This window comes from Pelophylax lessonae (genome assembly GCF_965119305.1).
Source record: "Pelophylax lessonae genome assembly, chromosome: 3".
Lineage (NCBI taxonomy): Eukaryota > Metazoa > Chordata > Amphibia > Anura > Ranidae > Pelophylax > Pelophylax lessonae.
In genome coordinates, this window is record NC_138770.1 from 532,288,350 (window position 1) to 532,301,298 (window position 12,949).

Sequence of the window (12,949 nt, forward strand, 5' to 3'; positions counted from 1 at the left end):
TGAGACTGTCCACTCGCAGGCTCGTCCCTATCCATCGGGGCACTGTCATGGTGAGGCCTAGTTCTGGACTATAACCTGCTCACGCTCACTGGCCAGGCTGGGAGACCTTAAGGATCTAGATTATCCAGTGCGAAACCGCAGCCAGCTGTTGATTGTAGTTCACTTGGCTCTTGGTCCTCAGGAAGGAACTAGTTGATAAAAAATAAAAATCACAAACTTTCCCTGTTACAGCTAAGACCGAAGTCCCAGCAGGGAGCTAGGTCCTATTCCTAACACTAGGCAGAACAAACTGTTTGATGATAGCAGAGTCGGAGGGGTTATGCCTGCAGGGACAGCCCCCATAAGCGTAGTTATGTTTTTTTTCCTGCCTAGTGCCTATTCCTGGAAGGAGGAGCATAACCCTATGAGTCATGAAGATATGAAGATAAGGAGCTGTGTCTGTCGATGAACGATAGAGAAATCTGCATTTATTTTTTTTGGAACCTGTAAAGCATTGCACCAGTGATTAGCAGATTGCTAGTGCCATGCAAGTCTTCTGCGGATCTCTCAGTGTATCTCTGTGCCAGTATATCGCGTACGGGCAAGCAGATACAAGAACAGGAAGAAACATTGAGAATTACAAGCTGACATCCGCAAAGCACGTCTGTACTAAAATGAACAGTCCAGCACAAATATATTAAAAGAGGGTTAGCAAATTTCATTTAGAGCAGTCGAAAGCCCAAAAGAATTTAACTATAACCGTCTATAAATTGCAGCAGATTCCACATTAAAATTTATTAGATGCAGTAGCATCCAGGGTAGATGAGCCCACCCACGAGCACGCAGATTGCTCGCTCACTTCATAATATTGACCCCTGAACCAACAGGAAGGTCAGTAATCACTTGTTACCACTTCCGGCGATTAACACTGCAGAGTGCAAATGATCCTGATAGTCCCGAAGCTCGCATACACCCTGATCAGTCATTAGTTGTGGTCACTGCATGCATTTTCTTTTTTAGACTTTTTGCTCTTTGTTTTCACCTGGTGATCTGCCCAGTAACACACTTCTTGTATTAGAGTGCCTACAATCTGGTTTGAGGTGCTCCACAGTGCTCTGGTAGTTCGTTGAGAACTACAAGCGGACATCCGCAAAGGATGTCAGTACTTCTACTAACTACTGAATGAATGACAAGGCCGTGTGGGCGGAGCCACGCGGCCATGTCATTCTGTTGTCACAGGGAGTGCAGGGATTGGGCAGTGGCAGCATTTGAAACATGTTACATGTTCCACCCTAAAAATGGGAGGTACAAGTAACATGTTCCCAAAGGTGAACTTATTCTTTAAATGTGAATTTGCTGAAAATACAAGAGCAATTCAAGGATAATACTTACCATAGAGTGCATTTTTTGATGGTGAGTAGACAAATGCTAAAGTGTATAGATAAAAATTCAGCAAGCCATAGAAGGACAAGAACTCTGCTGGTGTTAAGAGTTAATGGAAAATAAATTCTCTAGGAAGCCTGTATTCAGATCATGGACAACAACTTGAAGAACAAAGTAATGCTTAGTCTGTCTAAAGGACCACTATCATGAAAAATACAATATTTAATAAAACTATCAATTTAAGATATGTATCTGCAATAATATGGCAGTGTTATAGTTTGTCCAAGTCCAAAAATATAAATACATAAAAATAGGAAGAAATTTATATACTGAATATCATTATTACATGTATTAAAAATGTAGATATCAAACTACAATATTTTACACAATAGTGGTCCTACAAAAAATTGTAATCCATATTAGTAAATTTATAATTCTGGATAATATTGTTCAAGAACAACATGCAAGACAATTCAAGTGGTGAATCTGTTGCTACTACCACCAGTTTGATTTTTTTAATAAGTTAGCAAGCAAAAGGATATAATTTTGATAATGTGTAGACAGTTCAGCAACAAAATTGTCCTGTAAAACTCGTGAACCGAATCTCAGATATAAAATAACGATGCTGCAAGACAAGAGGGAGAAGAATATAATAAACTCTTAAACATCAAAAAGTTATATTCAGCTACTGTAATTATTGATGTCCGGATGACCAGACGTCCCCGGACTGAGGATACTGTCCCCGGTACTGATCTGTGCGGCAATGGGGGGGGGGGGGGGGGGGAGTTAAAAGCACCAATCTCCTTGTGTGGCTTTCAATAAAGCAGCTGACAGCCGCTTCTCCTCCTCTGCCTCCCGTGGCTGTCAGCTGCTTCATTGAAAGCCACACAGGGAGATCAGTGCTTCTAACTCCCTCCACTGCTACCGCACAGATCATTCCCGAATGCCCATCAAACGTCCCTAATCTCTTGGCCCTGTGCCCTCCTCTGGCTCCCCAGGTCCTCTGTGTTTCTCCAGGTCTCCCCCTCGTCCTGGATCTGTCAGGATGGAGAACGGAGGAAAGTGCCGGTAAATATGTCATTTACTGGCTCCTTTCTTTTCTGAATGAGCAGAGTCAGTGATCACTGACTGTTCATTCATAACGGAGTGATGCTTCAGTTTATGAATGAACAAGAGCCTATGTCTCCTCTCCATTAATGCTCAGTGCAGTGGAGGCTGCAGAGAAAGGGACTGGGGAATCTGTGTCCTCAGCCCCTTTCTCTGTCTCAAAGGCAAGACGTCTAGGATCTCACCAAAGCCCAACAGGGCTGAAAAAAAAAAAAAAAAAAAAAAAAGAACTGTAATACATAAATATTTAAAAATTACATTGTAAAAATAATAAAGAATAACATAAAATATAAACAAAGTAAATAATAATGACTGAACACACTAGTCCATGTGCATAAGGATTCACCAAAGATGGAGAATACATAAAGTCCCATGTGAATGGTGCAGAAAATCATCCAAAATTGGTAAATGTGGTCACAGGGGCAGCCAGACCCCAACACCATCATGCGGTCCTTGGCATAGTCCTGATGCGTTTCGTTAGAGATAACGTTCTAAAACGAAATGCCTCCGCACGATGCCAAGGACAGCCTGATTTGCTTGCTTATTATATGCTTGCAACTCTGGATGTCTGTAAGTGTACTTCCCCATTTTAATAAGTTTGTTTTGCGGATTTACACTATGTTTGTTCCCTCTGGTTTTATTCCTCATGTCATCTGTGGGTTGAGACTTCCTTTCTTCTGAATCCATCTTATGACCACTGTTTGGAACATCCGAGGGCACTGCTGGCATTTGGAGATACCAAGAATTCCATGTTACCAGCCTATTTGACCCTTTTGCCATATGGTAGTTTGGGTCCAAAGTCTCCGGTGAGCGCATTATTATTTCTCCTGATAGTGTTGAGGTCTGGCTGCCAATGTGACCACATTTACCACTTTTGGATGATTTTCTGCACCATTCCCACGGGACTTTATGTATTCACCATCTTTGGTGAATCCTTATGCACATGGACTAGTGTGTTCAGTCATTATTATTTAACGCTGCACTTTATTTACTTTGTTTATATTTTGCTAACCATATGTCTGGTTTTTGTGCTAGCCGATTTAGTTGTATTTAGTTAGCGCAGTTATCATTTTTTCCTAAAATAAAAAAAACACTGACGCCGTCCACTCCTCTCCTTTATCTGATTATATTAGTGTCACTGTTGATGTCAGTGTCAGTTAAGCAAGTCATAGAGAACTAGAATCTTGCCTGGTTTAGCAGGGACCTGCTAAGATTCAAACCATCTCTGGGTGCAGCCCTGAACTCTGCACTCTGTACATAGTGCACCTCTGGGCTTTTTTGGTAAGAATAAAATACAAAATATGAATTTAAATGTTTTTTCTTTATCTTATCTTCTTAGCATTTGGTTGTCATATTCCAAAAAAAATTCTAAGTAGTATCTTTTATTTATCTCATGGACAAAATGTTAGAAATAACGTATATATCATACAATTATTCCATAAACACATACCCCATACACTGCATTTATCATTTTTTAGAAATTATGCTTCTAAAATAGTTTACCATTTGCCATTAAAAAAAAAAAAAAATGTCCCCAGATTTCATTTTAAAAATCTGGTCACCTTAACTTATGAATGTCAGCAAATTGAACCTAACCATTCACAATGAAAGATGTTCTGAAAATTCTTGTTAAATAGGCAACCCCTATCATCATATTGATTAGTGGTTCCAAATTAATAATAACTACTGCAGTAGGGAACAGACAAAAGATACACTCAGCATCTTTCCAAAAACGGTTCTGTTTATTTGACGCAAATGGAGGTTTTTATACACATAATTACGTAGGTATCACATTAATATTACAATTGTGCTTTTATGGTAACAAAGGACTTAACATAGGCAGGCTAAATCTAATCAGGACTAAAAAGAATGCAAAAATGTAATGAAAACATTATTAGTGCCATGTGCAATACATACAAAATATAGGAATTACAGAACACAATTATACAGAACTTACAAATTTCCTTTACAAAAATAAATATATATGTGGATATGCTGTGCAAATTTAGCCAATAATGTGCAAAATATGTATATATATATATATATATATATATATATATATATAAACAATTGATCTCTACATTAATTCTTCAATTCAATCAGTGATGGAATCCTATCTCAACCTTGTGCAAAATAGCAACTCTTGTGCAAATGAGGGAAAAAAAAAACAATCAATTCAATCCAGAATAAAATATCAGTTCATATAGAAGTCCATGAATGATCAGATTCCCTCAAAAAAATTATAGTCAGGAAGTCACGTGTCTGTGATGTAACGCGTAGGCGGAGTTAGTGACGTATGGTCTGAGGCTCGTCTGCTGTGTGTGGAACAGCTGAGTGTTTGACTGGCGGCCAGGCTGAGATACGGAGAGAGCCCTGCAGAGTGATAGGAATCACCGATAGCACTTACTATTATGCAAGTGAGAATCATCCTGCTTTATTGAAAAAATACCTTATTGTTGATTATATAGTGGTATGTCCCTTTGCTTCTGTATATATTGCTGGGGAGATTGAAATAAGAAGCACTCTGTCAATTTATGCCTTGAGTCTAGCCTATATGAGCTGCTGAACTTAGGAGCGATCTGGGCAAGGACTAACTACACTCTTTTATGAAGCACAGTTTATATGTGCTGGAGGTAAGCGCATATGAAAGCCAGAAAAATATTTTTTGGTGGAAGAGTTTTGTGGGATTTCTTATCACCACCATGCACGAATATGAGCACTTTCGCTGTGTGCACACTATATATTTTTTTAAAAATTTATTCACTCTTAATTAAGTATACTTTATTAAGACAATATTGCACTATTATTGTGTTTCTTTTTTCTTCTATATATCTGGAATCATGGATATGGGATTTATTGAGTAACAGTGGATGAAGATTGTTTAATATATCAACATTTTGGAGTAGCACATTTTTTTTTTATATAAAAACATACACTATTTTCTGACTATCATTTTTTTTTTTTGATGGAATCTTACCATTCATGGACTTCTATATGAACTGATATTTTATTCTGCATTGAATTTTTTGTTTCCCTCATTTGCACAAGAGCTGCTATTTTCCACAAGGTTGAGATAGGATTTTATCACTGATTGAATTAAAGAAAGAATTCATTTAGAGATTAGTTGTTTTTATATATATTCACCATTTGCACATTATTGGCTAAATTTGCACAGCATATTCACATATATGTTTATCTATATACCATTTATACTTTGATTAGCGCACCATTATATATATATATATTGTACAAGCACATGAGTACTTGAATTGGTGGGAGCTACTTTCCGGTTTTAGGTATTTTTGGTGTATCACCATAACAGCGCACCTTTTCACATTGTATAATTTCCTTTACAAAAGCTATTTTATTTTGTGAACAATCATGTTTGCTTTGCTTCTGAAACAAAGCAGATAACCTCCTGATATAAGTTTACCAATGACATACCTGATAACAAGCACTAGGAAAGTTAAAGCTGTAAGAAACTTTAGACGCAGATCTGAAAAACAGAAAATATTTTTAATAAAGATAACATTAAGAAGCAGAAAAGTCACACCCCAAAACTATAGTCAAAACATTTGTTTGTTTTCCTCCAGTTTATTAAGGGAGAGTTCGACCCAGACAGATTTTTATTTGTTCTTTTCCCCTTAGAGAGATTTTCCCTCTGACAAAACAGGAAGTGAGGAGAAGTCGTTTCTAAATAATGCTCTCACTTAAATAGACATCCCTACTGAAAGATTCTCCCTTACCTCCTGTTCCCATGAAAACTGTAAAGTGTCATATTTCCCATCACTCTCTGCCCTAGCGACAATAGTTACCAGGACTAAGAAGGTGAATGTCATTAGCGAGAACAAAGACAGCAAAAACTAGATAGAGGTCATAAGCCTTCATTACTTAATCAAAAAAAAAAAAAAAAAAAACACGTTTGGCTAGAGATACATATTAAAGTATTATTGTCTAAATAAACATAAACCTGTATGTGCTAGAGCTATTGTGTGTTCCAAGCTTCTATAAAATGTCCCTGTCTATAGGTGATCTCACAAAAAGAGCATTGCCATGTGTGGAGAGGAGAGAGAAAACAAACTGCTGTACAGCAAGTGTGAAGTGCCGCAGACCGCACAGCAACTGACTGTATAGCTGAAAGCATCAATAAGTTGCTTTTTTCCTCTACTCAATACCTTCAGTATCCCATTTGTGTGTTGTAGTTAAAGGTTTTACCACAGGACTAGTACAAAGCTCAGTGATGAGGACCATGGTACAGGTTGTTGTGGTGCCATTTATTTTAAATGACACCCAAATGCACTTTTTTTTTAACAAAGCTTTATTGAGCTATTTTGTCTTGATACACTTAATCACATATACAGTGGAGAAAATAGTTATTTGATCCCCTGCAGATTTTGTAAGTTTGCCCACTTACAAAGAAATTAAGGGTCTAGAATTTATATCATAGTTGTATTCTAAATGATAGACACAGATTATCAACCAAAAATCCAGAAAAAACACAGGATTCCATTTTTTTAAATTGAGTTGCAGTTCAGTGAGTAAAAGAAGCATTTAATCCCCAAGCAAAACATGACTTCGTACTTGGTTGAGAAACCCTTGTTGGCAAGCACAGGGTAAAGACGTTGTGTGTAGTTGGTTACCAGGTTTGCAAATACCTCAGGAGGGATTTTGGTCCACTCCTCTTAACATATCTTCTCTAAATCCTTAAGGCTTCTTGGCTGTCGCTTGGCAACTCGAAGTTTCAGCTCCCCTCATAAATTTTCTATAGGATTAAAGTCTGGAGACTGGCTTGGCCACTCCATGACCTCAATGTGCTTCTTCTTGTGCCACTCCTTTGTCGCCTTATGTTTTGGGTCATTGTCATGCTGGAAGACCTATCTTCAGTGTTCTGGTTGAGGGAAGAAGGTTCTCATCCAAGATTTCACTATACATGGCCCATCAGCAAAGTCGGCCTGTAACTTTAGCAGAGTAACAGCCCCCAAGCATAAATTTTATAACTCCGTGCTTGAATGTAAGGATGGTGTTCTTAGAGTCATAGTCAGCATTTTTCTTCCTCCAAACACGGCGAGTCGAGTTAATGCCAAAGAGCTCAATTTTGGTCTCAGCTGACCACAGCACTCCAAATCCTTCTCTGAATTATTTAGATGTTCATTGGCAAACATAAGGGCCTGTACATGTGCCTTCTTGAGGAGGGGGACTTTATGGGCGCTGCAGGATTTCAATCCATGTCAGCGTGTTGTGTTACTAATGGTTTGTTTAGTGACTGTGGTCCAAAATGCCTTGAGATCATTCACAAGCTCCTCCCTCACTTTTTTTTTTCTCACTTTTTCGAAATCTTGCATGGAGCTCCAGACCGAGGGCGATTAATGGTTATTTTGTATTTTTTCCATTTGCAAATAATCACTCCAACAGAGGTCTCCATCTCACCAAGCTTCTTGCTAATGGTCCTTATAGCCCATTCTAGCCTTGTGTAGGTCTACAATATTATCCCTGATGTCCTTTGATATTGCCCATGATGGTGAGGTTTGAATGGAAGAAAGATTCTGTGGACAGGACAGGTGTCTTTTATACACATAATGAGTTGTTGGTATGAGCACCTTTCTAAATTGACAGGACTAATCTGTGCAGCACATGAGCACATACTGTAGCCAGTATGTTGGAACCAGAATGATTGTTGGTTGGTAGGGGATCAATACTTATTTTACTCACTGAACTGCAACCCAATTTAGAACATTTGTATCATGTGTTTTTTCTGTATTTTTGGTTAATATTTTGTCTCTAAAATTTTAAATACACCTATGATAAAAATTATTGACCTTTCATTTCTTTGTAAGTGGGATAACCTACAACATCTGAAGGGGATCAAATATCTAATTTTTCCCACTGTAGAGATCTAACACCAGAAATTCTCATTTAGCTTCATGAACAAACTAAAAAACACAATTTAAGTCTATTCGCCATTCAAATATATATTTATACATAGACCTTTGCTTCTCCAGACCATAAACCATTAACCACTTCCGGACTTCCCACCGTGTATTTACGTTGCTGATTTGACGGTAAATACTGGAGTTATGGCAGCAGATAGCTATCATAACCCTGGTATTTTCTTAGACGCCCGGCAATCCTCTTTCACATAAAAGTGGTCCCAGCGGCAGATTCACCACAGGATCACTTTTATGAGTGGCAAGAGAGGTGATCACCCCCCCCCCCCCCCCGCAATTTTCCCCGCTTACCGCAGTGGTCGGTAGCAGGGAAAACAATCAGATCCTCTTGCCTGGTGGGCAGGAAGTCAAGTGAGGGCAAGATGGCCCCCACTCGACTCTTTGCCCTTGGAAGACTGGAGCAATGCCAAATGTCACTTCCACCCAACAGCCTTAAAGGGACAATTTTTTTATTTTTTTTTTTGCATAAAATACTTTTTTTTTTTAATTGTTTTTAAGTGTAAATGTGAGATCTGAGGTCTTTTTGCTCCCAGAGCTCACATAAAAGAGGACCTGTCCTGCTTATTTCTATTACAAGTGATGTTAACATTCCTTGTAATAGGAATAAAAGTGATCCTTTTTTTTTTTTTTTTTTTATAAATTTTGGATAGTGTAAAAATAAAAAGTAAAATCGAGAAAAAAAATCCATCTAAAAGCGCCCCCCGTTCCTCCGAGCTCAGGCGCAGAAGCGAACGCATTAGCAAGTCGACTCACATATGTAAACAGTGTTCAAACCACACATGTGAGGTATTGCCGCAATCATTAGAGCAAGAGCAATAATTCTAGCACTATGTAAAAAAAGGGAAGGGTGCGTTGATGTGAGAAAGGCTGCTCCCAGAAAAGTGATAAATGATATGTGTAATGTGAATGGTGCGCCTTTTAATATGAAAAAAAGGAGTATATAAATGTGTGTGGTAAAACCTACATAAATACTCAATAGTGATATAAAAACCACCTGGTGACCAAAAAATTATGGTGTGGAAGAATCAATAAAATGAAGCAAATCAGAATAAATCAAAATATATCACAATGTGTAATAAAAATGTCCACAGTCCATATGTGCAAAAGAGTTCACAAGTGAAAAGAAATAAAATTCTTCTTCGACTCCCGTGATAAAAAAAAGTGATGAGGAATCCGAAATATAATCAATATAGTGATGAACAAATGGTTAAATCCCTCCACCTTGTGAAATGCCTCCTTACCCGGCGGATATAAGATAAGTGCCTTAGAATATATTCTTGTATAATTGCTGTATAGATCTCAACATAAACATCTACACTCGTGCGCAGATCCACCAGTGCAAAAACCAATATAAGCCTCTTACCAGACGAAGGAAAAAAATCAGCTCTCTAATCAATGGCTGAAACCTGTAGAAACTCCTCCTGTCTGTCTCAATAGGGGTAGGTGGCTATCGGCTCACACGATGAATCGGCAACATATGCAAAAAAAGTATGGAAGCTGAATAGGTGTCTAGAGCAGTTGGCTGGTACTCAGTGGGGTAACCATTTATAGTGTAGCTAACCACCATACTGGTCTTTCCTACTGCACCATCTCCCACAAGGACACATTTGATTCCGTTCTAGCACTAGACCTCTAACTCTAAACTGGTAACCTGTAGAAATGTTTTAAAGCATCGCCAATGGAGATTGTTAAGTACCAAAGTCTGTTGCCATTCCACGCGTGTAAGCAATTTTGAAGCATGACATGTTCGGTATCAATTTACTTGGTGTAACATTATATTTCCCATTTTAGAAAAAAATTGGGCTAACTTTACTGTTTTCTTATTTTTTAATAAAAAAAAAAAAGTGTATTTTAAAAAAAAAATAATGTGTTTGTAAGACCGCTGCGCAAATACGGTGTGACAAAGTATTGCAACGATCTCCATTTTATTCTCTAGGGTCTCTACTAAAAAAAAAAAAAAAACAAATGATTTGGACTAATGCACAAAGCAAGGTCCATAAAGACTGGCGGCTAATGAAAATCTCACGATCACTACTTGCGATTGGGAGCTTTTCGATCATGTGACGCCATGACAGCCAATCACGGTGGTTACATGATCATGGACCCAACCTCCCGTCATCAGAAACCCCTTAAAGGTGCAGGGAGGCACTGGCGTCAAGGGGTTAAAGACCCATGGTCAGTGGTTGATCAAACATCTGTTGTTCTATGGAGAACCCTATGTTTGGATTTAAAGTGGGAAAACCAATCAAGTAGCCAGATCAGTATAGTAGCCATATAGTACAATTCCATATGTGGCAACCTTGTCCCTCCTTTTAAATTACATTTTATCAGTACTTCATAGCGTATGAGAGGTGTCGAGTTCAGCCAAAGATATCACAATAGTGCCATATGTAATGACTGGAAAAAAGATCTCCATAAGAAAATGGAGAGGGTTTGGTAAAGATGGAGAAAACGAGGCAGTACATCCATTTTATAAAATTTCCATTCTGCCCAGGAGTGTTTCTTAGCTGACCAGGCCAGTAGTTTGCGTACTGCGGAGTTCAAAACGTAATTCAATTCGTATAATTTATCTGAGGAAGGAGAAATATGCACCCCTAAATATTTTAAGGAGTGAGCCTCCCAAAAGGGAAAAGAAATTTCCAAAGAAGCCTTCTCAGTTTTAGATAAAGTGATGTTTAAAAAGCTAGACTTAGTGGCCTATAATCTTGAAATCTTGAAACCAACCAAATTGTTCCAACTCCTGCAAAATACACAGGAATGTCGTCCTAGGGTTTGCGACACAGATCAGCAAAACATCTGCAAATAGACTTAATCTATAGGGGTGGTGCCACACCGTTACACCCTGAATAAAGTAGTTCCTTCTGAGAGCAACCGCAAGGTGCTCCATAGCGAATATGTACAAATAGGGCCATAGGGAGCACCCCTGTCTAGTTCCATTTGCGCTATTACAGTATTTGGGAATGCACCTGCTTTGCAGTGCACCAGAATGCACACTTCACAATGCTCACTTCAAAAGCACAAGCACTGAATCCTGGTCCCCTCATGTGAATAAGTTTGGGGTACATTGTACCCTTACCCATTCACCCCCAAAAAAAAAGCAGTGTAGTGTTGCAAAAAGACAAGAGATGGTTTTTGACAAGCCCTTACTCTGTGGCGGATTAGGTGGACAAAGGTGCACTTCAATTACTGTTTTCAATTCACTTTAAATTAAATCTGGATTCTTTTCAACCCTTAGATTATCAGAAAAGAGAATCTGTGTTGTCAACTAAGTTTTAGTTTGGTGTACAATAATATAGTCATACCCATTATCACACAGCTCCAAGTAAAGTCAAGAATTTTGTATTTCTTGATACTACAGTTGCATGAAGGTCTAAAGCATTTTAAAACAAATCTTTAGCACTCTCTGACATACACAAAAGCTATGCAACCTGTTTCAGTTATTATTGACAAGATACACCCACTTTTACTTCCCACTTATTTGCAGAATTTAGTTCACTTTCCAAAAACAGCTTACCAACATATGGCATATTTCGTAGTTCAGAACATGCTCGAATAACAAGGAACAAAAGATATAGGATGTACATTGTTGCCACCACAAGGAAGAAGATTTTCATGCCCTAAATTTAGAAGAACAACGAAAGTTATTAGAAGGATATAAACATTTTTTTTTTTTGTTTATACATTTAAAGTTAAACTTAAGTTCTAAAAACATGATGAAGATTTCATCAAATATATTGCAAAATTGGAGCCAAACGGCAGACTATATAGGCAGAGCTGCTTCTCCAAGGAGGTAGTAAACTTCCTTCCAAAGAACCCTTATTGCTAAGTCACTACGCATGCAATGCACCCAGGTACAGACGATCACAGCAAACTTCCATGTAGATCCTAGACATCAATCCAGTAGATGTATAACTGAAATGTGCCAATTTTCTTTTTCTGTCATGCATGCTGGACTTTACTGAAAACAGATTCTGTCTAGAAAAAAATATAGAAAAAACTGAATGGCCTTTTGAAGCTGAACTCCAGGTAGATAAGGTGTGTATAAAAGACCACAAAATACCTGGTCATATATTCCTTAAAATTTTTTACAAATCAGCTAACGTAGCTACTGAAATCTATTTTTATATTAGCTTTACGAAATCCTTTGTACAGCAGAACTCAAAACTGTAAGATGGAAGGGTGGCAGTTTGAGCCTTCCAGGCTGTATTGAATTGCAAGCCCCTATCAATGTAAAGAATAAGTTCACCTTTAGTAGCATCCCTGCAGCTGCTGTCAAATTTTAAACTTGGCGTGGCTGTGCAGTGCTCTGCCCGCACAGCCAAGTCATTCATTCACAGTGATTAGTTAATGAATAAACTTAAAATCCAGTCTGTCACCATGGCAGTTGCTTTGTAGTTCTCAGTGAAATGTGAAGGTGCTGATGAGCACCCTTGAAGTTCATACCTCCAGCTTACAAACAGTAAGCCAGTAAAAGAGGTACATGCAGAAATCGGAAGGGAGAGTGTGCAGGAGCCTGACATTGCACCTGTAAACCA

The 12,949-nt window shown here is 38.3% G+C and overlaps 1 protein-coding gene across 2 annotated transcripts in view; it reads right to left on the reverse strand.

Moving 5' to 3' along the window:
- Nucleotides 1–12,949, reverse strand: part of TMEM181 (transmembrane protein 181) — a 130,403-nt gene that overhangs the window by 25,093 nt on the left and 92,361 nt on the right. For both annotated transcript variants that reach the window (XM_082251621.1, XM_082251622.1), the window contains exons 12-15: nt 11,929–12,031; nt 5,914–5,965; nt 1,905–1,987; nt 1,372–1,461 (exon numbers count right to left, since the gene is read on the reverse strand). In XM_082251621.1, coding sequence (XP_082107747.1) covers nt 1,372–1,461; nt 1,905–1,987; nt 5,914–5,965; nt 11,929–12,031 — 328 coding nt within the window. The remainder of the gene's footprint in view (nt 1–1,371; nt 1,462–1,904; nt 1,988–5,913; nt 5,966–11,928; nt 12,032–12,949) is intronic.